Source organism: Pyrus communis, chromosome 12 (assembly GCF_963583255.1).
Source record: "Pyrus communis chromosome 12, drPyrComm1.1, whole genome shotgun sequence".
Classification (NCBI taxonomy): Eukaryota; Viridiplantae; Streptophyta; class Magnoliopsida; order Rosales; family Rosaceae; genus Pyrus; species Pyrus communis.
The window spans coordinates 15,286,646-15,314,075 of NC_084814.1; the positions used below are offsets into that span (position 1 = coordinate 15,286,646).

A 27,430-nucleotide genomic window follows, 5' to 3' on the forward strand; every position below is an offset into this window, starting at 1 on the left:
ATTAGACCCATGTGCCATAGTTATCTTCCACAAGCGGTTGCGGCACAAGTATTGCGCCAGGTTGATTCGAGTGATGAAGGTAGAGTGGATGATTAGGGTTGTCCCATTTTTGATACAAAGTCATGCCTGAAGAGGTTGACTTTTCTGATTTGTCACCCATGGCTATTGCTGCTAGGGTTTGTGTTTCGTGTTTTGTGTGTGTCCCAGTTCGATCACTCTGGTACCATCTAGAGAAAACTGATATGGTGTAATAGGTTTTCTTATTGACTTCACAGAACAAGATTACATTCTTATACACACTGTGTACGACTTGATCCTATTCTATTGCCTATAATTAAGGCAAATTGAGAACTATATAAGGAAGTAAATCACTAACGAATAATTTACAATGTTTGACCTAATCAATCCAAGATATCCTCTTTAACCCTTTTCTCTTTCCGTTTCTAAATTCGCCTGTTGATCTGAATAATTTCAATATTGTGTGTTTTTGCGGCTATGATTTTGTTGAAGATTGAGCTCGGAGGAGAAGTACCAGATCGTGAGGAGCGTGGCGGAGGAGTGCATTCAAGAGGATGAGCTTCAGAATCTGCTGGCTCACAAGGCCGAACCCATCTGCTACGACGGGTTTGAACCCTCGGGTCGAATGCACATTGCTCAGGTTTCAAATCATTTTTTTGAGTATTCATTACATTTATAATAAGAAAACAAATTGATATCAATTGTGTATTTGTGAATTTGAAAAGATACTCAATTGGAACTTTGTAGTGTGTTAGTCTTATAAACTCATTTGGGTTATGGTAGACTTTCTAGTGTTTCAAAAGAACAATTGGCGTATATTTGTTTGAGGATTGCTTATTTTAATGGGTTGTTGTGTAGGGAGTTATGAAGACCATAAATGTGAACAAGCTGACATCCGCTGGCTGCCGAGTGAAGATATGGATTCCAGATTGGTATGCACATTTGAACAACAAGATGGGGGGTGATTTGAAAAAGAATGAGACAGTTGGCCGCTACATGATTGAGATATGAAGGGCTGCGGGGATGAATTTGGACACCGGAAAAGTTGAGTTTTTGTGGTCGTCAAAGGAGATTAATGCGAGAGCACATGAGTACTGGCCTCGTGTGATGGATATAGCTCGAAAAAATAAACTTCCTAGAATCATTAGGTAGCTAGCATTGTGATGCTTATTGTGCCCATTATATTTGTCGAGCCTGTAATATATTTTTTTTCTCCTATATATCCAGGTGTAGTCAGATTATGGGTCGAACTGAGCAAGATGAGTTAACGGCAGCCCAAATTCTCTACCCATGCATGCAGTGTGCAGATATATTCTTCCTTCAGGGAGCTAGCTTTTTTGCTTTTGAATTTTTGTTAATAGGATTTGTTTCCCGTGTTGCAGTATGTTGAAACTGAATATGACATCGATTATTAAAGGAATGATGCTAACTTTTTATGTACTAAGTATATGATAGGACCACTTAGGACATTGCATTTGTTTTGTGCTACTTCAGTTATTGAACCTATTTTATAGAATTACATGAATATGAAAAGCGTAATGGTGAAAACTACAAAGAGCAGGAGGCTCATGAACGTCCATTTTAATGGCACCCCATAAAGGGATGTCCTAAGACTCACTATTTACCTAGATCTTATTTAGATGACGTGTCTTCTGATCAGGATGCATGTAAAAGAAATCCGTTAGATTTTGTTTATATGAAAAGAATGAAGAACATTAGATAACTTTCAGTTGTGTCAAGTGCACAATTTAGTCCATACTAGAGACTCAGTTCACTACAACCAATTCCTCAAAGATCGAAGGAATATTACAGTTGCATAAACCTGTCACTTGCAGACTAAAATGTAGTTCAATAGCCACTTAGTACTACGGTCTAGTGGTATTCTTCTTCACTTGGAAGTGAGAGGTCTTAGGTTCGATTCTCGCCAGAGGTGAATTTTAACCATATTATTGCTAGCCCATAGTGAGGCTAAGCCCACCCCTTCCCCCTTAATGTAAATAGTATCATTTGTTAAAAAAAAAGTGTAGTTCAGTATATTTTCTTCCTACAAATCTGTTATTTGTACTACTACGTGATCGTGCATTTTGACATTTGGCTATCTGATCTTCCCATGTTTTAGCTTTTTATCTTTTGATATTGTTCATCAAAATGCTAGTTTATATGTGTTTTATCTCATATAAAGAAGAGGGAAAAAATATCCATGTAGAAGTAAGAGTGACCTGTAAAATATTAGCGGACATCTGCCAGTTGGGAATGGATCAACGTAAAGTCAATGTGCTTGCAAGAGAGTATTGTGATGACATAAAAAAGAAGAACAAACCTATTATCTTGTCACACCGTAACTTTCTAAATCCTTTTGCACATGTTGCTAGTCTAACGTTTTATCCTTTAACATGGGAGCGGCGACATGGTTTTTGTTTGTTGTTCTAAATGATGATCTGCAGACATGTTACCTGGTTTGCAGCAAGGGCAGGAGAAAATGTCAAAAAGTGATGTATCATCCTCCATATTCATGGAAGATGAAGAGGTGGGTTGCGAACTTGCTACTAGCCTGTTAGAGGTGAACTAAATTTTAAATTTCTGTGAGGGTCATGGTTATATGATCTGTATAAGCTGCATATGAATTGGAAGACAAATGTATTCAAGTTTTAAGCTAGGGTGTTTATCTTCCATTGTAATCCACTAAATATTTGTTTTATTTTTTGACATGTATCACTGAATTTTAGGCTGAAGTGAATTTGAAGATAAAGAAAGCTTACTGTCCTCCAAATGTTGTTGATGGGAATCCATGTATGGAGTATGTGAAGTATCTAATTCTACCTTGGTTCAATGAGTTTGTTGTAGAGCGGACTGAAAAGAATGGTGGAAATAAGTGAGTGATAGACTTTAGATCAAATCTATACTGGTTAAAAGTTTTAGTTAAAGGCTTTTGCCAATTCAGCTTTACATCCTGCCGAGAATGCCACTTTTAAGAAAATTAATATTGTTGTCTCTGCTAATTGTTCTTTTTGTGCCCCCTTTTCTTTAACTTCCAATACAGAACCTTCAAAACCTTTGAAGAATTAGCTGCAGATTATGAAAGCGGCGAGCTACATCCAGTAGACCTTAAATCAGCTTTATCAACAGCATTGAACAAGATACTCGAGGTAGGCTCACTATGTATATGTCATGTTCTTTATCTCGCCAGATTTCACGGCCTGATGCCAATTTGACTAACCCTTAGAGTGCATGCAAAATGTAAACGTTACACGGTGAGGATTTGGGAAAGAGATCTGCATTTATAGGCTCAGGACGTCTGTTTTTACATTCAATAATTGATCTGTCTCATAAAAAGGGTCCTGGAGCTGATCAGAGTCTTTCTCTCTCCGAGTCTCTGCTTTAATCTCAAACTTCAAGTGTGTGTGCGTGTGTGTATATACTATATATATTGTAAGTTATGCCTATCTGGTAAAAAATGAAAATGAAAAAAGAAGGGAGAAAGAGGAATGTCTGGCTACTCTTTTCTGCTGCTGTAGCGGGCCTTTATTCCCTAAAAAAATCACTGCCAGTTTGGTTATTTGCTGCTTGGTTAACTTTCTCTTTGTTTCCGTATGCAGCCTGTACGAGCACACTTCATGAATGACAAAGCTGCCAAACAGCTATTGCAAATTTGATGGTTTTGCTTTCAGATACAAAACGTTTTCTTTGCTACACATTTCAGAATAGTTAATTTGAACTCTCCTTAACATCAGTTTATTAAATGAAAGAAAACTCAACCAAGCTTTTCCCTGGTTATGTAGAACTATAGAATCACCAGGTGATAACTGCTATGGAGCTTGGATTTCTCATCGTTGCCCTTCTGCTTGCTCTATCCTGATTTGTGGATGAAAAGACCTGTATTTTTCGGAGATGCAAAATATATACTGTTTAGCAGAAACGATATGCTTAGGTGCTTTTGAATTTGATCTCTCATATATTAGACAAGAATCAAGATACATGAAATTGTTCGGGTTCCACCGCTATTAGTTCATATTACTGTTTGATTTTCGTTCTCAAAATTCCGAGGAAGGGGTTTTATTTGACCATTCTGTTTGTTTTTGTATGGTGATGAACAAGGGAAATATGTCCGTGGCTGGTTGATGGAATAAGCGGAAAAGTCACCGCAATATTATCTCTGTAAGCTTTGATTAGCAGCAAGGGTGGAACCTGGTGTTTAAACGATGGGAGGTGATTTTGTACATACTTCTTTGTTAACCTAGCACACAACATTGTTTATTAATGTGCTAAATAATAGAAGATTTTCGGGGCAGATTTAGAATTTTAAACATCTGTGCAGAAAAAGGCGTGCGAAATCATTTCCCTAAATGATTTGCAAGTGGTCATCTACCACAATGGTGTGGTGGAGGGGAGTGTTGCTTTTGCATCAGTGTGAGTGTGAATTTCGTCGGTTCTCTAATCTAACAAATCTTTCGTTTGACAAAAAAATAAAAATAAAAATAAAAATTTGAGCGAAAGGGTTTGAGGTGGAACATACACTAACTAAACCTAAGAATTTTGCATCCCTGTAGGTTATGCTTGGAGTTTGATTTTGTATTTGCCACTTAGGCCTCATTTGGCATACTGTATAAAGCACTGGATAGGGTAGGACTAATTATAGGGAGCCAGTTGTTTGGTGCCCCAACTGGATAAATAGTCACCCGACAATTAATCTGGCCCCACTTAAATAACACGCTTCACACCTGCTAAATAGTCCACTCCAGAGTGTCTGTATAATTAGTCGGCTCCATAAAACGCATGCTAAGTTCAATCTTCTTCTTCTCCGGCCGAAGCTTTTAATCCATTTCTTGTAGAGTGGTATGAGAAACTAGGAGGTGGGGTTCACTGGATTGGAAGGTCCATCAATGGGATTTACTGGTGGGAAAAGATATGAATAAAAGAAGAGGACAACCAGGTTTTCCATTTTCATTCCTTTATTTTATTTTTATTTTGGGTAAGTCTCAGTTTACTACCCTTAAGTTTTGTGATTTTCAACATTTGGTACATGAAGTTTTTTTCGTCCCAGAGTTATACCTAAAGTGTTAATTTTGGGACAGTCTTATACATCCGTTAATTTTGGGACAGTCTTATAATTTGTCTTCTACCTCCCCCACCTTCCCTTCCTCCCTTATCCCTCCATTCTCTCCTCTGCACCAACCAACCAAACCCTCCTATCCTCTCCTTTTTGACTCGTCATACATCCACCCTTCCCATTCCATCTTCGACTCCACCCATCCTCTTATGCGTATTATCCCCCAGCCCAATGATAAGTCCGATAAAATTGTATTTGGGATATTCCTTCATCAGTATGTAAAGCTTCTTATGAAGCCTGGGTGGCCTGTAATCAGCCAGGGGCTTAAATGCCGAGTTCCTCTTCATAATCTGAGCAATAATTTCCTGCTTTTCTTTGTTCAACCTTTCACGGGCACAGAACTCTCTAGTATTAATCCTAATTCCCATGGAATCATATAGAGGTTCTAGTGAAGGAAACCTAGCCCCTTCAGGACGATCATCTAAGGGCAAACCCGAAGACAACATTCGACTAATCTCAAGTGACTTACTATTCAAAGCTTGAATTTCTGGATCAAACTCAATACCTTCCATGAAATTCGGCAACTGAATCGCCTTCGGCTCTTCATGTGCCCACCTCGACTTCCTCTTCCTCGTCCCACTGCTCGTCTCGCCACCACCACTTTGATTCTCCGACTCGAGCTGAGGATCCCATCAACTGTGACGATGCCTGTTGGTCGTCTTCTCAGTAGCAGCCTGGGGATTTGGGAATGGGTTTTGAGCATCGAAAGCTACGGTTTTAGTGGGCGGTGGTTGAGGTGGGCCAGTTGAATCTAATGCTAGGATTTTGGCAGGAAGAAGGGGATTGAAATCGTAAAAGGGTAGGGTTTCAGAAGGAAAGGGATGAAGATCTAAGGATGAGGATCTAGGGATTCGATTGGAGGATGAGGGGTTAGGGTTTAATGCCTCAATGGATCTGAGATTGGAGAAGCTTCGAGTGCCAGAGGTCTAGGGAGAGATGTATGTTTGCTCCTAAAGACGAAATTTTTTGGGTAGATGGGGTTTGGAGGTTCGAGCTCATGAAGGCCATTGAAGAGAAGATGAAGGTTGGGTGGGTGGATGGGTGAAGTCGAAGATGGAGGGGAAATGGTGGATGTATGATGAGTCGAAAAGGAAAGGCGAGGAAGGTTTGGTGGGTTGGTGCAGAGGAGAGAATGGAGGGATAAGGGAGGAAGGGAAGGTCAGGGGAGGTAGAAGACGACCAAATTTTTTTTTTTTGAATTTTGAATTTCCACGTGGACCCCTTAATGACACGTGGCGTCCAATCATTGTCCACATGGGCGCCGCGTCATTAGTTAACGGGATACTTAATAGCCAGACTAACAGATGTATAAGATTGTCCCAAAATTAACACTTTAAGTATGACTCTAGGACGAAAAAAAACTTCATGTACAAAATGTTGATCACCACGAAACTTGAGGGTAGTAAACTGAGATTTACCCTTTTATTTTTATTATCATCCAGGCAAAGGACAAACAAAAAATAACAATATGGAAAACCTTTTACAAGCACAGTATTAAATAGTCAGTCTTTAGTTCGATACTGCACCTAACACCTGACTAATGTAGTCGGGTACCATCTGATGACAAATTATCCTATCCGACTGAAATAGTCAATACAGTTCGAGCTGCCAAACGAGACCTTAGTATTATAGATTAGTAATATTCTTATTCACTGATAATTGAGATGTTTCAAATTCGATTCCCATTGAATCACATAAAAAAAAAAAAAAACCAAATGTGCAAAATTCAAATGCCAATTGTAACTTATCCAAATTTAAATTAAAAAAAAAATTAAGATGTTCAAAATTAAATATTGACATTCGACAACATATCCATTAAATATCAACATCAAATACAAATCGTTTCAGCAATTAAACATTGAAAAAAGATCATTTTGACTAATTTGTGAAATTAAACTACAAGTCTTTTTGGTGTCAATAAATATAGGATAATGCTATTCATACATTTATTTTGACATTCTTGTTAACATTCGGTCATTAATCTTCTTTAATTAATTCGATCCAACGGTTAAAAATTAAAAAAAATGTGTAAAAAATAAAAATGAATGTGTGGATAGCAATATGCTAAATAACTTTGGCCTTTACTTTTGCTTTCGTTTTATTATTTTTATTCTAGAGGAAATTGTAGAAAATAGTCCATCAACTTTAACCCAATTGAAGAAATGGTCCCTCAACTTTATTTCCATAACCATTGGTCCCTCAACTCATCAAAATATGTAGCTATGGTCCTTTTCCTTAACACCGTCAATAACTCCGTTAAATTCAGTCATGTGCGTGGCACATGACACTAACTGTAAGGGCAATTTAGGAAACAAATTATTTCCTAGATAAAAGCATCCTCATCCCTAGGTTGAAGTCGATACCCATCCCCAAGTTGAATTCAATACCCATCCCTAGGTTGAAGTTGATACCCATAGCTAATTTTATGGTTAGTTTAGCAGATGACGATGGAATTGTCGGATGTCATGAGGTGGACCGGAGATCCTCCGAAATATTGTAAGGTTTTCCGAAAAACTTGAACCTTTTTATAATTTGTTATTCTATATGGGTGTTTTCGAGGAGAAGATCTACCTTTTATTAGTTGATTTCTTCATCTTTGTCATGCTTTCTTTTGAGATTCTTATGTCTGCAACTTTTGTTGATATTATAGTGTTTGTGCTCCTACATTGGGGTCCCAATGTTGTCGGTTTGTCATCACTTGGTTTCGCATTTGTTTGGAGCTTGTATTGTTTATGTTGCCATTGAGGCATATGCTCACAATTACTAAGCTTATTTAGGCAGGTGTGCACATTTACTCTACCTATTGCTTCTTGCCTTTAATCACTCAATCTTGGGGTTTTTTTTTTTTTTTTTGGTGCAGCTAACCCTGAAGAGTGTACTCTTGCACTGAATCATGGTGGTTACTTGATGGATCATACTTATATTGGTGGCAAAGTGTGTTATTTGGACCATGTGACGGATGATTATCTGTCATTGTTATAGTTTAGAAAAATTGGGAAGTATGTAGGTTATGATGAGAATGATCTTTTCTCAGGGAAAGTTCAAATACACTACAGGGTGCCAGGGACATTTGAAGAGATTGTGGCTGACAGTACAGTTGTCACCCTTATTGGTAAAATACCATCAAATAGGTTTGTTGAGATCTTCTATGTGGGTCCTGATGCAAGCAAGGAGTTTGGTAGTCAATTCTTTTTGGAGTGGCCTACTTTGGATGATGATGAGTTTAACTTGGATGGTTTTGGCAAGATTGGTATTAATCAACCAACTGACACTGACAAAGGTGAGTAAAATGAAGAAAATGATGACGACTTTGTTGATAGTGAGTACGAGTACAGTGAAGATGATGATAAATTGTATGATAAATGTTGAAGAAGGGCTAGAGAATTTTGAGGCAGAGCCGCCTTTTGAACATACTGGAAATATATCATCGGATGAAGCAAACTCTGAGGATTTTGACAGCCTTGATGAGGGTGAAGATAATATTGAAGAAATTGAGTCAAATAAAAAGAGGAAGAAACGAAAGCCGAAGTTTAAAACATGGAAGAGGCAAATAGACCTTAAAAATCCTCAATTTAGAATTGGCATGATGTTTGCCAACAAGAAAGAAGCTAAAGAGGCTATGGAGCATCATTTTATGAGGACTGGTAGAGCTATTAGATTAAAAAAAAAAAATGACAAGACGAGATTGAGGGCTATATATGAAGGGTCAGAAACTTGCCCATTTATGATTTTAGCCGCGAGGAAGAATCCAAGCTCGGATACCTTTGTTATAAAAACCGTGCAGTTAGAGCACCAATGTAGGAGGGTAGACAAAGTTCTATATGCAGATTCAAGATGGCTTTCAGAGCACTATATAGACAAACTTAGAACAAATCCAAATTGGGATGTCGATGACATCATGGCTGAGGTTAGAAGAGAGTTCAACTTGGTGGTTACTAGAAACCAAGTTTTCAGAGCTAAAAGGCTTGCTAGAGAAGTGATTAAAGGCAGTTATGTGGAGCAATATGCACGATTATGGGACTATGTGGAAGAGCTTAAGAAGGCCAACGAAGGTAGCACAATCAAGGTGAAGACTCAAATGGACGGTGATGATATTCTTTTTCAAAGGATTTATGTGTGTTTGGCAGGGTGCAAACAAGGCTTTTTGGAAGGCTGTAGGCCTATCATAAGAGTTGACGGTTGTTTTATTAAAGGCCCTCATCTGGACAGATTTTGACGGCTGTTGGGATTGACGGCAACAATGGTTTATTCCCAATAACTTATGCAATTGTTGAGATAGAAAGCAAAAGCATTTGGGTTTGGTTTTTGGAGCTTTTGATTGCTAATTTGAAAATTGAGAATGGCCTAGCATGGGATTTTGCAAGTGACAAGCAAAAGGGTTTGGAATCAGCAATAAAAAAAATTGCTCCCAACTGCTGAGCATAAGATGTGTGTTAGGCACTTACATCAAAACTTCAAAGCTTTTGGTCTTCAAGGGTTGAAAATGAAAAATATTTTATGGGCAGCAGCAAGGGCAACAACAGTGCCATGGTGGAAGGAAGAGATGGAAAAGATGAAAAATCTACATGAAAAAGCATGGGAATGGCTTAATGATAGGCCTGCTAATAATTGGAGTAGATCTTGCTTTAATACTCACTGTAAGTGTAATGTTCTACTTAACAACTTATGTGAGAGTTTTAATTCTACTATTCTTGTGGCAAGGAATAGGCCTATCTTGGGACTTCTAGATAACATCAACATGTATATCATGCTTAGGATGACCAATAAGAGAGCTGCTGGGAGGAATTGGAAGCATCTAGTTGGTCCAAGGATTTTCAAGATAATTGAGAAAAGCAAAGTGGAAAGTACTTATTGTATTCCTAAGATGGCTGGTGATAAGGAGTACCTAGTACAACACATAAGTGGTAGACAATTTGTAGTGAAGTTGAAGGAGTTCACTTGCTCATGTAGGAGATAGGATTTATGTGGGATCCCATGCTCACATGCAATTGCTTGTATATTCGCTAGAGATGAGAGTGTTTACACCTATGTCCATGACTGCTACGAGAAGGAAGCTTACTTGAACTCCTATGATCCTATGATCCACCCCATTCCTAGAATGGATTTGTGGGATATGACGGATTTAACTCCATTGAAACTTCTAATATGCAAGAAGCAACCTGGCAGGCCAAAAAGAAAGAGAATTATGTCTGTAGGTGAAGTTAAGCCATAAGCACACTATCTTCCACCACCAACTAATCTATTGGGTGAGCACAATGACACACTGCAACCTCAGAGACTTAGAAAATGGTTTGTAGAGATAACTTGTGGTAAATGCAGAAAGTTGGGGCACAATAAAGTAGGATGTGGAAAATCACAACACACAGATGCAACAAATAAGAATCAGGTACACATTTATGCTTTAGTAAATCCTAAAAAACCAAATTAGCAAGTGTTGTATATTAAATTGCAGTTTAATTCATTCTTGGGTTAATGCAGGAGACTCAACAAGTAAACACTCAAGCAACAACTCAAAATGCCCAAGCAAACTCTCAAACTTCAGGGACACAAATGTCTCAAGGGAACACCGAAACACGAGCTCCAATTAACTTTCAAGGAAAGAAAAAGCAACATGTCAGTTCTCAAGTAGGGCAACAAGGAAAGGGAAAACAACCTGTAAGTTTATGTTTGATTATTTTCTCATACATTATATGCCAATTTGATTTGATTCACTGAATCAATTCTTTGATTTAGGTGAGAAGGGGTGGATACAAAGGGATGGGGAACCAAGCAAGACCATAGAGGCTTTGAAATAGATAATATTGCTACTTGTTTTTTGATGTTCATGGACCAAGGAGGCCTCGATTAGTTGATGTTACCACTTGTTTTCTGATGGAGGATGTGAAGACCGTGGTGGTTTTGAAATAGATGATGTTGATGCTTGTTTTTTGATGTGGATAGACCATGAAGGCCTGGATTAGATGATGTACCTATCTTTTTTTTTTTTAGTAGTAGATAGTCGTAGACCATGAAGGCCTTATGAATTGTATTTTGATGACTTAAATTCATGACCGGAATGGTTTGTTTAATGTATTTGATGACTAGACGTGTTTGATTAGAATGTTATTTTCATGATCATGATTAAGAATTTGAATGGATGGTAAATGTACATGGTGGGAATTTGAGAATTGGGCATGGAGGAAAGCACACCAGAGCCTTAGAATGGTGAATAAAGTCTCCGACTGGTTGGAGAAGTTCGTGCCTTTGTATATTATTTGGAATGCTTTTATCTGGGAAATAATTTGTTTCCTAAATTGCCCTTACAGTCAGTGTGTGCCACACACATGATAGAATTTAACAGAGTTATTGACAGTGTTAAGAAAAAGGACCATAACTACACATTTTGACAAATTAAGAAACCAATAGTCGTAAAAATAAAGTTGAGAACTATTGCCCCAATTCGTTTTATTATTTTTATTCTATCATGCTATTGATCAACAGTTCCAGTCTTCAAGACAAAACCCGGAACATAGCCCGCGGGAAAATGGAGGAAGACGGAGGAGAACCACCTCGACCGCCCCATCCGACGAGCTCCGAAGCCCTAACCTCAGACCCGCCCCTCGATCCACAGTCCACGTGTCCTGATTCCACACTCGATCCCAGTGAGGACAACCGCACCGATTCGAAACCCCCTCCGATGAACCAGACCGAGATTTTCCGCGCTCTCGAAGTGGTCGAGAGAGACTCCCTGGCCATAGCCGACAGCTTCACCTCCCTCTTCGCCTCCCTCCGCCTGGCCCTCTCCGAGGTCACTCCCTTCATCTCAATTTTGTTTTGGCTTCGAATTCATGTTTGGTTCTCGAGAAAGTGAAGGAAACGGAAGAAAATTTGTTTTCTTTTATTTTAATTTTTAAAATTTTTTCTCGTGATTAAATCAAAATCGAATGATTTGGGAATTGCTGCAATGATGAAGGTTACTAGCAACTCAGTTGATCACATGCATTGCTTTGGTGACGCTGCTGGCCGCCTTCAAGAATCTGGTATGTTTATGCAAAACATTGTAACGATTTTGTAGTTAGGATGATTAATTCCGAGTTCCGAATTTATGAAATTGAATAATAGCAATGTTATTGGATTTTGAATTTCAGTGCTTGATGCTGCTACCAAGGGAAATCGGTATATAAATTCATGTCTCAGGTAATTTACTGAAGGCTTTGATCATCCCGTTTTATGATTCGATAAATGTTGGGAGATGGAAATTTCTTTGGATGGTATGATCGCTCAGAATTGTTGATGCATATGATATGATTAAGGTTGTGTAATTTGAATTAGTAACCACGAATAGCGGTTTCTGCAACTTGGTTTCTTCATAAAAATTGATGGCTCGTCACCAACCTAATGATCTAAACCTGGTGGTATTTGTTTGCTCAGTATACTCATCTCCTACTAATTTATGTCATATGAAAAAGTACTTTTGCAGTCCATGTATATAGAAATATATAATATTTGTCAAATTCTGTTTCCCATTAACAGTGTGGCACATATTCTTGTTGTGAGTTTGTGACCGGCCACGGAACTACTTCCACAAGGAAGTGTTTACCTGTGTCGGAACAAATCTAGTGATGCATTGCATTGCATTGATACGACCGTGTCTCAGTAACGCCTAGTCTTAACGTGGCTGTTGGGTGCTTGGTTCTAGGATAGTTAAACTTTTAGGTCCCTCATAACGATGGCCCTTCTAAACAAGTTGTTGAATTTTCCTTTTTTGGCAGATTAAATGAAGAAATGAAGGGCATTGACAGTCTAGCCTTGCAGCTGTATCCTTAACAGTTAGTTACTTTGGGTGTATACCTATGTGTGTTTCATAGTTTATGCTCTTGAATTCCCCCAGACCCACCATAGCGGTGGTGGTCACTTGCGCTGAAATCAAGGATTCATCCTGCTCTGTCTGCTAATATGAACGCAGCTGGATGCTCAGTGGGTTATCAACCTGCTGGCGGTTAAAATTACTCATCAACCCAATTTAGAATTCCTTTGAACTGCTATACCTTAAATGCTTTGGTTTTGTGATATGGTTTTTCTTCTGGTTCCTTAATGCATGACCAGAAAAATCTTGAGGAGAAATGTTGATGCTCTCGACTCAGGTGTGAACAAGCTCCTTCGTCTTCCATGATGTCGACCTGCCTGTTTTTATTGCTACATCAGTTTTGGATGCGGGAACATCTCTTCCATTTATTTTCTTATTCCATCAGGAAATTTTGGTTACCGAATTCAATGTGTGAACTAGTCGTCCAATTCGGTTCAACTTAAGCAGATGCGCTATTTCGTTGGCCGATAAGCGTTGAACATGGAGAGCATATATGTGAACTATTATGGTGAAAGCAAATATTCATGTTTATATTGTTTGTTCTACCTCTTGGTTCCCTTTGCTGTAAAATTATCAGCAGCAGCAGATGTTTAGCAAAGCCTATTTGGGGGTCCGAGTCTCTTACCATATGGCAGCTGTTGGCCCAAACCAATCCACCTTGTTTGGTGATTTCCTGGCCCAGCTTGTTAATGGGTTTGGAATGCAGGTCCATACACTATAATTACCAAAAGGGCCCTTTCTATGGCCATCATGTAGGCTTGCATAAGTTGAAAATTTTGCCACTTAATACTACGGTTTTTTGTGATTCAGCTTAAATCCTCATTATAGTAGAATATTATTGTACGCAAAAAAATTCAATAAGTGTATTCTTCATACGTGTAATTTTCTTTCTCTTATATTGAAGCTTTAGTGTACACAATAACTTTTTGGAATGCTAATAACATAATCTAAATAACAAATCATCATCAAGGGGGCAATAATAAAAAAATAAATAAATAGAGTTTCTTGTCAATGCTAGCATATGTGGGTCGGTGGATATCTTGGCATCTTGCATGAAAATTATTAAGTAGATAGTACAAAGAAATGTCAACACATTGATTAGTATGAGACCAAATTCAATTCCATATAAAAAGTTGAGTTTAGCCAATTGATCTTCTTCTGCGTAGTTTAATTAATTTTAGTGTAAATTATCTTATCGTTTATGAAAAAAGAAAAAAAATCTGGAAAAAAACATGCAAGGGCAACTTGGGATATAACATGCTTTTGCTACTGCACAAGTTTGGACATGGTCCAATTATCTATCCTACATCTTCGCTTACACACGGTAGATTATTCACAACCAAATTGTGCTATGTTCGTCTTTTCTTGTGAACTATTGGATTTGCGCTTACACACTAACACTATAGTTTATTCACAACCAAATTATGCTCTATTGTTTATCGAACATATTTTCTTGGATACCTAGAGTCACTAAGTACCAATACAAATTTGATCATTGTATTTGATTCACTGGTAAATTGAGTGACTAAAAACTGTTGATTAATTTTAAATTAACAGTCAAATATGTGTGGGCGCATATTATCTTTTAAGCACTAAAAAAAGGCTTGATGAGACAATTAAAATAAATATATGTAAAGGATTGATGGGATAACAGTTATGAGTTTTAGGCAGATTAAAAAATTGATTTGGTGAATGGTGGTGAGTTCCACGGAGAAAGGTAGATTGTCTGCGTCAATAAGAATATAAAATGATAACGTAATTTAACCGTAATTGTACAAATAACATAAGATAAAAAGAAAATCTAAACAGTTGGGCAGACAATCTACTTTGAATCCCAAAGGCCAATTGGGTTAATTAAAGTCTTGTCTTCAATCTAATTAAAAGCATTTCAATATCAACCACATCATATCTTCGTTGAAACTTGAAAGATTCTCCAGACCTTGGAACCCCTAAAGCTAAATGGCCCCCACATTTATAGTATATTCAAACTAGTCTGGTTATAATATTCAAATAGGAAGAAAATAAACTTAATTATTAGCCTAATTTGGTGAGAGTCTACTATCTTCATTCCTAGAATTGGTAACATGTATTTCATTAGTTAGAAAAACATGGTTTGGGATGTAAAGCTTGTTTAGGAATGCTTTTAGAATGATAAAAATGTTTGTTGTCAGCTAAATTTTCTTTTGATAACGTCTAGCAGAAAAAGTTTAAAAAAATGCTTCTAGGATCATAGAAGCACAATCACCTCTTTTATGTTTTTTTAAAGAACTGCTTGCTTTATTAATTAAAATTTAAACGTGATTCCAATAAAAGAACCACTAGCAAAATGGCTTAATTTATAAAAGTGATTCTTACAAAAGCAATATAAATATGTTGTTAAATTGTGAGTTGAAGAGGTGACCATTAGTTGGATGTTTTCCTCACAGATAACGTTAGTTCATTAATGAATTAGCTTACTTGGTTAACACAAGCATGTTAAGATGAATGCTGATTATAGGATTAACTAATTAATATATATATATATATAAGTATATGCATTTTTTTTATACAAGCGATAATGAAGTAGAAGAAATTCGAGTAGAATATCTGGAATATGAGTAAAAGAAGAAGACCCTAATGAGTAGGTCTATCAACAACTTGTTCATACCAAGTATTTCTAATTAAAAATAGAGTAATCATTTTGTACAGGCTACAGTAGTGACAAAGGCGAAGTTACAGAGGCACAAGAAGGGGCGGCCACCCCTAGAAATCAAGTCGAAGAGAGATGGTTTCTAGCCCTTTGGTCCCGTAAAAAAACCTGCAATCCCGTCTGGTTGCTTTACTGCGTGTAGGGTTTTATTTTTATTTTTTGAAAAATCTAGGCTAAGACGACGTTGTTTTGGTCCTGGAAAAAAAATAAAAAATAAAAAAATTGTAAATGGGACGACGTCATTTAGGCATTCAGTTAAAAAAAAAACAATTAAAGCAATCAGAGTACAAGCCATGTGCCCCAATTCCCAGTAGCAATAACAGAGATTTCCCTCCCCTCATTGGCCCACACGCAAGCAACCAAGTCCTTAATGAACTTTTGCGTTAGATTCATTAAAGACGGACATGCAATTCGGACTGGAAAGGAAGCCCCTTCTCAGTGACACATTGCAATCTTTAAAATCCTCAGACCTAGAATGGGGCAAGGTCAACAAATGAGCGGCACGCAATATAAAAGAAGAAAAACTCATCAAAGTCAAGGCTTTGAAGGATATTCCAGGCGAAGTCCTATCATTTTCTCATATTTAATCCGACTAAGGCATCATGGCATGTACGGAGCAAAAATTTTCTCATGGGCTTACACTCGGTGTCATAGTAAGGATACTCCGGTTATTGCAGTGAAAATCCTTATGAACACTTAGTTTGTGAGGTAATATTTTTTCGAATCAACGTTACCTAGGGGGCTTTGAGTTTTGTCCCGGGCTTATAAATTTGTTCGTGTTTTACTCTGTTACTCATTAGTCTAGAGTTAGATTTACTTGAAAAGATTTGTCGTATTAAAATACTATTTCTTGATTAGGAAGGAAGGGATGAAAAGTTTCAAGCACTTTATTCTAACAAAATGAACGACTTGAATAAAGTTATAAATTCTCATAAAACATGTGAGCACATGTTTATTATCAAAGTCCCATGAATAGGGCAAAATGAGTACAATTCTTTGGGGAGACAAGCCTTCACCCCTAACATGCCAATTGTCCTAAGGATGCTACATGGTTGACTTGACTAGGATTATCAACTCTGACGAGGTTCAATCTATCGTCAAGTTGATTGGAAGGCTCTACTTCAAGAAAGAATCAGGCAGCCTTCAATGAAGAAGAACCCATTGAAGAATCTCAACACTCTCCTGAAGTTGAATCTGTATGCTAAGGCTGCGAGGAGGATGTTGCCAGTGGTTCAATAAAGGATGATGGCTACGGAACCCGATAAAGGAAGAACAATTATGGCTTATCCATAATTCATTTGATTTTGCTTGATAGAAATAGATATGGTAAGTTCCTTGGTTACAAATTCTAATGATTGAAGGCTTAAAGTAAAAATTGAGTTTGGGAATTGAGGCATGAAAGAGATAGAAACTTAAAAGAAGGAGTTTGAGAAAACAAAACTAAGGTTGGGCTATTTAAAGAGAAGCTGCAAAGAGATCTCACTGTCGAATTTGAAGAATTTTTAACTTGAGATTTGTATGTTCGAAAGACGAAGTCACTCGGTGATTCAAAGAGCCACCCCTTGCTAAATGTGCATAAGCAACTTAACATCTCTCATCATTGCTATCTACTCTCTACGATTCTCAAGACCAAATGTCTGAATCCAAAACATCAAAGTTCACAAGGTTCGAAGCTAGAATGCCACGCGTTAGAAGAATTAAAACGGTATGTAATCCAACTTACTCCAAAGGGCATGGTTTTGGATAACTATCCATTCTTAAGGCAAAGAAGTTCTTTCAGATACATAGTTACATAGTTAGGGGCAATTGTGGGACCAAAGTTTGCCAAGGTCGGAGTAAGGCAGATCAATATACACATACCTCAAAAGTCTGGTCATGGACTTAACAGCCTCTATTGCGGAGCTGAATAAGCAAAACAACAATACCATCACCATTATGTTCTTAAATCAGTAGGTGAAGTTCAACGACTCCCTTAAGAATGACCATGTTTGTTTTGCAAGAGGAAACCTAATACGGCAAAGAATCAACATGTTTCCTATAATCTCGAGGTCCTTACAATCTAAGGATTGGAGTATGCCACAAATAATCACACTCCTAAGAGGATAGAAACTTCCTATATATCCTTTGGGACTCTCCTAGTTTAATAAGGATTTTACTATCCTAAAAAGTCATCTCCTTGACTGGTATAAATACACGTTTTTAGGGTTCATTTCTAGTAGTGCAATTCTTGCATACTTATTCTCTTGCCTACTGCTTGAGTCTTATATTGCTTATTAACCTGACCGTTAGAGAGTCTATGATTGGCACACCCTCTCAATCTTTGGCTTGCTTACGACAGTTTATTCTTTTACATGTACTTGGATTTGTGCATCTCCTCCATCAACGGTAGTGCGCGAATTTGGTTCCAACTCTAAGACCATCTCCAACCATTGGGTTAAAACCTAAAATTTAGGTTTTTAACTAACCCAATCCTTCTCCAATGATTGAGTCTAAATTAATTTTTTGGGTTAAAACCTAAAATTTGGACAAATTTAACCCATAATTTAGATTAGGGTTAAAAGGCTGGCCCACCAAAATTTAGGTTTTAAACTAACCAATCATTCTCCAATGGTTGGATCTAAAATAAGTTTTGGGATTAAAACCTAAAATATATTTGGGCAATTTTGAAAATTTAAATACATTAAATCCAACAGCTAAGATCAAATATGATCAAATTTAACTGTAAAAGAAAGATCTAAAGGCCCAAAATAAAATCCAACGACTAAAACAATTAAAAAAATTATTTAAATCAAAATTCATCCAAAAACTCTACAAATATTAAATACATGCTTTGTGGAGTCGGTTTAATGAATTTTCAAATTTTCTCGGAATCTAAATATTTTTAGGTTCAAATGTTCATAAAAATAAATTATGATAATCTACATAAATTTTATTTTGAAAAAAGTTACCGAAAAAACATTTAGCCTAAATTCATTATTTAATAATCTTGGGTTAAAATTTTAACCCATAATCATTGGAGCAAAAAACTGTTCCTAGGTTGAAACCTAAATTTTTTGGGTTAAAAATTTTAGGTTTTAACCTAATGGTTAGAGATGATCTAATGGTTGGGTTAAAACTCAAATTTAAGTTTTTAAACTTGCCTAGAGCTTCTCCATTCACTGGGTTAAAAAATGATTTTGGGTTAAAACTTATTTTTGGGCCTAGTCCTAATTTAACCCAAAAAATGAGCCAAGGTTAGTGGCTGGGACTCCGTTGCTGACGCTATCAGCCACTTGCGGAAAGGCCAATAACTATTCTTTTGCTCGGACAGACCAACAACAGTCCAGGTTCAATTTTTTATTTTTTATCTTTTAAAAAATAAATATATAAATATGTTAAATTCAATAGTTGTGATCGAGTATGAGCAAATCTAATGGTAAAAGAAGATCTAACAACCCAAAATTAGATCCACCGGCTAAAACAATAAAAAAGCTTATTAAGCCAAAATTCATCCAAAAACTCTATAAATATAGGTATTTGTTCAAACATGCACACAAAATCCACTCTTGTCAGACAATTCTTCCTTTTCTTTTCTACTCACCAATGTATTTGTGTTTAAGAATGAGGTAGGTTTAGTGATTTTTCATTATTTTGTTGAAATTTAAATATTTTTGGTTAAAATGTTCACAAAAATAAATAAGGATAATCTACACAAATTAAAACCTAATTTTTTAGGCTAAAGGCTTAAATCTTAACCCCAATCGTTAGGGTTGATCTAAGGAGTTGCATGCATTATTCAATTTAGATAAATAAAAGATGTTAAACAAGTTTAGAACTCCATTACGCACCGACAGATCATAGGAGTCACGCACTGCGTCAGGGATTAAATGGAATCTATGCAAATAGAATGTCCCACGTTTTAATTAATCTGTATGACAACGCCTGCATGCAAATGAAATAGACAGAATACTGTTGCTGGAGTAGTGTTCCAGAAAACCCTTCCAAAAGGTGGCATTAATGTAATTTTGCTAAACTGAGATGGAGTCGAAAGGATTCAACTACATTCTTTGACAGTGGAAACATAATCAAGAAAGCATGCGATACACATTTCAATCAATAGGTGCAAAAAACTCAGTTTTTTCGAAATTGCAAGGGTCCCAATTCCCTAAGAACTTCAAATGGTCCATCCCTTCTTATCTTAACATTACTCATGAAATTTTTCCTTTTAAAAGTCAGTCATATGCAGTGTTGGCTTTGAGGGGAGCAACTTGTGCAATTGCACAGGGTCTCCAACTTTTGGCTCATATATCGTTAGATAATTAACTTTGCAAATTGATCACTTTGATTCTTGTTTAGGCTGAGAAAATGGAGTGAGAGATAAAGAGATTAAGAAAAGAATGTGTGGATTTTCAATTTCAAAATTTTAATATCACTTGTTGCTGAAGATTTGTCTTTGGATTTAGTGTTTTACTATATTATCATCATTTTTTTTGTTTCATGGCTTCTCTTATCTGTTCACCATTTTGTTTTGTTTCATGGCTTCTTTTATCTATTCACTAGTGATTTTGTTGATTTTATCACATAATTTTAGTTATAAAATTTCTTTTAATTTTGATATTAATACATGGTAAATGTTTATTGTTTTAGTACATTTGTGAGATTATGTAATTAGGTACCAGAGCAAAATGGTCCATTTATAATTTCCACACAGGGCTCCTGACATCTTGGAGACAACCTTGATCATATGAGTTTTACCTTTTGTTTTCACAATATATGAATTTTATTTTTAAGAAATTTGGACGGTACGAAAAAAATTTTATTGATAAAAAAAATTGCACTTAGTTAAGACCCAAAAAAGAAAGGGATATGAAACCTAATCTCTCCAACTCCAAAACAAACCTAAGAAAGAAGTAAGAACCTCCAAAACACTATAAACAAGAGATTTCGTAAAACTAAAAATCACATATCAGGAGGGAGAGAAATCTGTAAATTGGGATACACAAAAAAATTGACAAACCCTAATTAATATTAGCTAGTCTATCAACAATAGTATTCCCTTAAAACGCATGCGCTTCATTTGCACTCAACCATTCCTCCATCTGACGCAAAGAGACCGTGGAAGGAAAGTAGAGGAGGAGTTCAGACAAGAAATGACATTTACATGACTACTTACAATCGGAGTCACTACTAAGAATAATTGCTTAGGCGATGAAGGGGCAAGTGTTGCGTAAAGGCCAATACTGTCGTCAGAAACATTGGACGGCGAAGAGAGCATCGTGCAAATTTTGTCGCAGAAAGCTTGTGACGTCAGACATTGCATGACGGAGGAAAGTGCTTCGTCATGCGAAATGAAGGTTGTGCGACGGAATTGGTGGTCGTTGTGCGTCATCAAGCGTCCAAACTAGGGTTCGACCCCCAAACTCTTGCTTGACGGACATAGAGGGTCGACCCCCAAACTGTTGCGCGACGGACATAGGGGTTCGACCCCCAAACTTTTAAAATTAGTTTTTTTTTAAAATAATTTTTATTTATTTATTATTTTTTTTCCTTTTAAATGTTGCTAATATTATTTTATGTAAAATTTAAGGGAAATGTTATTGGCACACCAAAAATCTCATTCTACACTCTTTCACAAGTGTATTTTTCTTTCCTAATATAGAAAGTTTGGAGTGTAGAATGAGATTTTTGGAGTGCTAATAACAATTCCCAAAATTAATTTAATGAAATTAAAAATAGAAAATGTAAAGAGGAATATTGAATTAAAAAATTATTGAAAATGTACATACAATGAAAAAAAGTATTTTTAAACTTGAAAACAATTTAAAACAAAACTAAAATAGGTAGTCGTCCACGTCACAATCGCCTACTGGTGGTGTTGCTGCTGCATCGAGGAGAGGGCTAGAAGGTCGTAGCTGCTACGATGGGGGGGTTGTGAGGTTGTTTCTGGAAGTGGTTCAACATTGGGGAACTGAATGCTAGAGATTTGAAGTGTGCGATGAATTTGGTTCATCAAATTGCTTTGGGCTGGAATCTGAGACTCCTGGGCGGCAATATGCTATTTCAGATGTCAACGTTTCGACCTCTTCTATTCTTTGCCTAGAGGATGAGGCAGACGGCTCCCAAAGGAGGGTTTTCCCAAGCTCCCAGTGAACATTCCTATGCTTACAACGTAAGGTCTGATCGAGTGTGTCTGTCATGATCTGAAAACCGGCACCTCCTCGATTGGGGTCTCTAAGGGAAGCTAGGAAGCCACCTCATCCAGAACGGTCTGGCCCTTCTCCACCATGGTGGACTAGAAAAATGAAATAAACAAATTAATTTGAATATAAATGTAATTAATATTAATACTAATTGAATTGTAAAAAATTGAAATAACTTACATGAAGCTGCTCCTTCAGCTCATCCCCGGGCTGATCGTACACCTGAAAAAATTAAAAAAGTGTTAACGATTACCAATTGTGTAATAAAGAGTAAAAAGATTGCAAACTTAAAATAAATATATGGTTACCTTACGTCGCTCCGCCAACCTATAAAGAGTAAAAAGATTGCAACCAATTGTGTAATATACGATTGATCGAGTTTGCCTTCATCTTTTTCTGTTGAATAAAAAAAAAAATCGTATTAGTTTAGATATTTATAACAAATGAAAGAAAATATGAAAAATTTTATTTAAAATTGTAAAAATTTTAATTAATATATTGTTGAAATATATATTATTCTTACAAGGTATTTCTCGTCTTGAAAATGGCCGTAGAGCCACTCCTATTCATCATGACGGTCCACCAACTCTATAAGGCACCCAATTGCTAGAGCGACCTCCGAACTGTCATATAGCTCATAATGCTTGTGGAGGTCGCTCTTCCATTGAGTGAACCTACTGGTGCAAAGGTCGTTGATGTACTGCTTTTGATTGGCATCGAGGTTAGAGAGCTCATAGTGATGCTGCAAAACTCAACAAATAAATAGCAGTTAAAATTTATAATATTTGTATACTTTAATAAAAATTTAGTATTTGAGGTTGAAAATACTTACTGATAATTCATGAAGAATGACTTCCTTGACTTCAAGTGGGACAGCTTGCCATGACTCCCACATGAGGGGGCAATGGTTCTTGATGATCGAGCCAATGTCGGTGGCCAACGCACTGTGCTGCTCCTTTGTTGCAGCCACACGATGTCGAGGATCCCACGTAATGGTGATCTTCTCGGTCGTGGTGCAAGTGGTATGTGACGTCCTCAATAGTCTAGAAGGGCCCCTGGTTTTTTTTGAACTACCAAATAAACAAAGTAAACATTAGACGAATTCTATTTTCTACCGAAAATTCAGCAGAAATTCCCGTGAAAACTATAACATTTCTTAAAACCTGCAGATAATATAACAACAAAAACAACACATCCACCCAACAATTCAAATAGTTTATACCAAATGGGGACGTTAAAACAAAATTTACAACTTGTTGATATGACTTCACACTACGAGTTTGCAACAAGTTTTGGCTTCCAAGGCCAGGTGTGCCAACTTAAATCGTTTAAAGTAGTGGTTTTACTAATATAAAGAGCATCTGTTTGTGGGATTACATGAGCTCATAACAATAGAGGCAAATCACTCAAAGCGAAGTTCTTAGTAAGTTCGTTCCAATTAATGGGAAAGTGACAATTTTGAAGGTTCAAGCATGTCTAAAGACTAATGTCAATGTTTCTTTGACCATCATGAAAACAGAAGCAAGCTTATTAATGGACAAAGCAAGCTTACCTGTTTGGGATCCCCTTCCATGAACAGAAGAAGCCTCACCAAATTGCTGAGCCTCCTTAGAACTTTGGGACCGTCAATGAGTCTGCTGGGCACTTAGTATAGGATGAGTCACCGAAGAAGTCGATGACACAGGAGTCGTAGACATTGTTGGCCCCAAAGGCGTGACCAGGGAGACAACCGTTGTGCCCATATCTCCCTCCCTCGTCATCCATAAACTTGGCCTAATACCCATTTTTTCTAGATTGATCTGAGCTTTTATTGTGTCCTTTATTTTGCCCTCGATGTCTAGTATAGTTCCGATCAGTGTATCAAACACATTTTTCTCAACATGCATTACATCGATGTTGTGTCTCAATTTTAATTTGGACCAGTATGGAAGCTCAAACAACCTCATCTTGTGTGTCCAGTTCAAATGTGTGTCTGGTTTTGTCTTATTTATGGATTTGCCCAATAGAGCAAAATCCAACCTATTCACCTGAGCCAAAATTTCATCTCCGGACTTTCTCTGGGTCTTGGCTGAATCTCTGTGCCATTAAAGAAGGTTGTCTCATTCTGATGCCACTCGTGGTCCCACGACAACCATCTACGAGGCCTTAGGTAACAAACTTTTCCTGTGTGCCAACCAGACATTGTGTTCTCTTTGCAAATTGGGCATGTGTAATAACCCTGAGTGCTCCACCCAGACATCACAGCGTACGCAGGAAAATTTTTTATAGTCCACATCACTGCTGCTCTCAAAGTGAACATCTTCCCGATATATTTATCATATGTGGGAACACCGTTTTCCCATAATTCTTTTAGTTCATCGACCAACGGTTGTAAATACACATCAGTAGACGTGCCTGGATCTTCGGTTATCAACAACGTCATCATCATATATTGTTTTTTCATACACTTCAAAGGTGGCAAATTATACGGAATTGCGAAGATTGGCCAGGTGCTGTGGTTTTGGTTTAGAACTCTGAATGGATTAAACCCTTATGTCGCAAGTCCTAATCTAACGTTCTGAGGCTCATGTGCAAAATCGGGGTACAACTGATCAAACTCTTTCCAGGCTTTTTCATCTGCAGGATGTCTCATAACAGCATCATCCACTCGTATGTCCTTATACCACCTCATGTCGCTTGCAGTGTGAGTCAATATATACAATCGTTGCAACCTGGGTTTTAATGGGAAATAACGCATAACTTTTTGTGGAATCTTTGTTCTTCTATTTTGAGAGGTCATTTTAAACTGTGACTCATTACATACAGGGCATTTGTCCAATGCCTTATTCTTTTTGTAGAACAAAATGCAATTATTTTTACACTTGTGAATTTTTTAATATCCCAATCCAAGATCACTCAGTACCTTCTTTGCACTTTTATGATCTTTAGGCAGGCAATTGTCCTTTGGAAGCATCCTCTTGAAAACCCCCAAAATGTAATCAAAACATTGGTTCGACATACGAAACTTTATTTTGCCATGCATCAACTTAACAATGGCTGTGAGCACCGAAAATCCTTCCCAATCAGGGTGTAATTCTTGCTTGGCACTATTTAATAGTTTTTCATATTTTTCAAATGCTTCATTGTCCATGGTGGGATGGACTTCATCTTTTACTTCCTCATTTGTATTTGAGCTAGGGTTTGGAAAACCATCATTGATAATGTCTATACTTTGGTCATTTGGGTCCACAACAGATTCAACTATATCCACTGCTCGGGTAATATGGGAGGATGAAGCATATTGTATTTCTTCTCCATGATGATTCCATGTAGTATAGGTCTCCATCATCGTATTTCTGACTAAATGGTATAGAACAGTTTCAATATATTCAATCATTAAGTTGTTACACTTTCTACAAGGACACCGAATTTGAGTTGAATTGCGGTTGTTTGCAACTGCAAAATCAATGAACTGATTTATTCCATCCAAATAATCATCAACACATCTGTTAGGATTATGTATCCACTATTTGTCCATTTCACCTGCAAAACAAAAAAAAAAAAAAAAAAGAAAAAGAAAAAGAAAAAGAAAATTACAAGGTTACAACAACTTCAATTATGACATGCCACCTTATACCTCCGGTATGGGCCCTATCTCATTCGAGAATGCATAGTTACGTGCTGTAATCTACAGTTCCAACACATTAGAGTTCGATTGTGGGAAAACTTCGGCAGCATCTCCCTATAGTTCTTTAAGTGCACGACGTAGATACAAAAAACTACGACACAAATAGATGCTACCAAATTTCCCACGTTTAAACTCTAATGCTTGAACTGCAAAATATAACATGTAAATGTGCATTCTCAAACTACCCAAAATTTTGGGACAATTCAAGAATTAATTGGACCGCAGTCATGCTTTTGCATCCATTCGCGAAATCCAAATAATTCTCAAACGAGAAACTAAGCTCGTATGAACATTGCAAACCATTTTTTGTACATCCATACAAAAATGTTTGCATACAAATACATAAACTCGCAACACCGATAAACTACATACAACACAATTTGAATGAATGGAAATTAAGTTAGTTAAGAAAAATTATACCTCCGAGAGTAATGACTATCCTGATAGCTGGAAATTCTAGCAGGAGAAAATAGCTGTTACAATTGTTTTGCAGCTTCCTGCATTTTGCATAAGTTCAGTAAAGTGAAAGACTTTGCGCGACGAAAGCACTATTGCGCAAAACATGGAGCTTCAACTTTTTGGCGCCATCCAACTACGCTTTGCTGCGTTTTATAACACATTGCGAGATGAACCATAGTTTGTCGCGCAGTACCTTTGTTTGTTTGCTGGAAATTCTAGCAGGAGAAAATAGCTGTTACAATTGTTTTGTAGCTTCCTGCATTCTGCATAAGTTCAGTAAAGTGAAAGACTTTGCGCGACGAAAGCACTATTGCGCAAAACATGGAGCTTCAACTTTTTGGCGCCATCCAACTACGCTTTGCTGCGTTTTATAACACATTGCGAGATGAACCATAGTTTGTTGCGCAGTACCTTTGTTTGTTTGTTTGTTTGTTATTTATTTTTATTTTTTTTTAAGTTCATTTTTTGAAAAAAAAAAATTTTAATTTTTCATCCACTCTTCAAATTTTTTCAAACCACATAAATACTTAATAAATCAATAACTTATTTTATTATACCATTTGTGCATAATTAATTAATATACGTATTTATTAAAATGTATTAATTTTATTCATAATAAACATTAAGAACATATTTAATTAAACCGTTCATACTTAAAAAAACTTAAAATTTAGTTCTAATTATTAAATAAGTAATAAAATAAAAATAAAAAACACTATTCTACTCCTCCATCGGTAGTTATGGTTCTCGCTGTAGTTCTGGCGCGTGTTGATTATCAAACTTCAACTCCTAGAAACGAGACTTGAACATGTTGTCGATATCTTTCATCAGATTTGGGTTACTTTTGTCAATGTCCCAATTGGGCTGTCATGCAAAAATTATTAAATTAAAATCCCACTATTATATTATATTTAACAAACATTATTATTATTATTTAAGTAATAAAATTAACACATATAGCTAACACATCAGTCTTGTGCATCTTCAACTCCTCGGGGATGACTATCCAAGACTCCCAATGCACAACACGTTTGGTATGCACCAATGCTCCAACATCGGACTAAAAGCTGGCACACTTTTCTGACTTCACAACCTCTATTATTTCGTTAGCAGTGATTTGGTAATGGTTGCCACCATAAGTGTGTTAGATCCGTACTGCAACAAGTTTCTTCTTGTCTATTAACAAAATATATTTTCATAATACTAAAGCTAAATAAATTTTTTTATACAAAATGCAAAATTTACAACGCAAATCTCTTCTCGAACCTTCACCATTCGTTGTCTTTGATGAACGCGCACCACTATCGGCCATCGTACCAATATTCAAAGAATGATATAATCTGCAGAATTGTTAAGCGTTTCTGAAACGAATTATGAAGAATAAGTAGAGTGTAAGAGCATATTTATAGGAATGGTTAGGATGAGCGGCGAAAACTTCGTCGTGTAAACATCTGTACTACATACA

General features: G+C 36.8%; 2 protein-coding genes and 1 pseudogene across 2 annotated transcripts; all 3 read left to right on the plus strand.

Annotated features, from left to right (window-relative positions):
- The first annotated feature begins 9 nt into the window (after positions 1-9).
- On the plus strand, positions 10-3,671 carry LOC137710058 (tyrosine--tRNA ligase 1, cytoplasmic-like; annotated as a pseudogene).
- A 3,863-nt stretch (positions 3,672-7,534) lies between these two features.
- On the plus strand, positions 7,535-11,154 carry LOC137711630 (uncharacterized). The gene is made up of 3 exons (XM_068450885.1): positions 7,535-10,511; positions 10,604-10,780; positions 10,859-11,154. Exon 1 carries the CDS (start codon positions 8,136-8,138, stop codon positions 9,339-9,341), a length of 1,206 nt encoding a protein of 401 aa, XP_068306986.1. The 5' UTR covers positions 7,535-8,135; the 3' UTR covers positions 9,342-10,511; positions 10,604-10,780; positions 10,859-11,154.
- Positions 11,155-11,573: 419 nt separating this feature from the next.
- On the plus strand, positions 11,574-13,516 carry LOC137711362 (uncharacterized). The gene is made up of 5 exons (XM_068450590.1): positions 11,574-11,912; positions 12,078-12,144; positions 12,253-12,301; positions 12,877-12,921; positions 13,211-13,516. The coding sequence occupies exons 1-5, from the start codon at positions 11,589-11,591 to the stop codon at positions 13,275-13,277; spliced, it is 552 nt and encodes a 183-aa protein (XP_068306691.1). The 5' UTR covers positions 11,574-11,588; the 3' UTR covers positions 13,278-13,516.
- Positions 13,517-27,430: the final 13,914 nt, after the last annotated feature.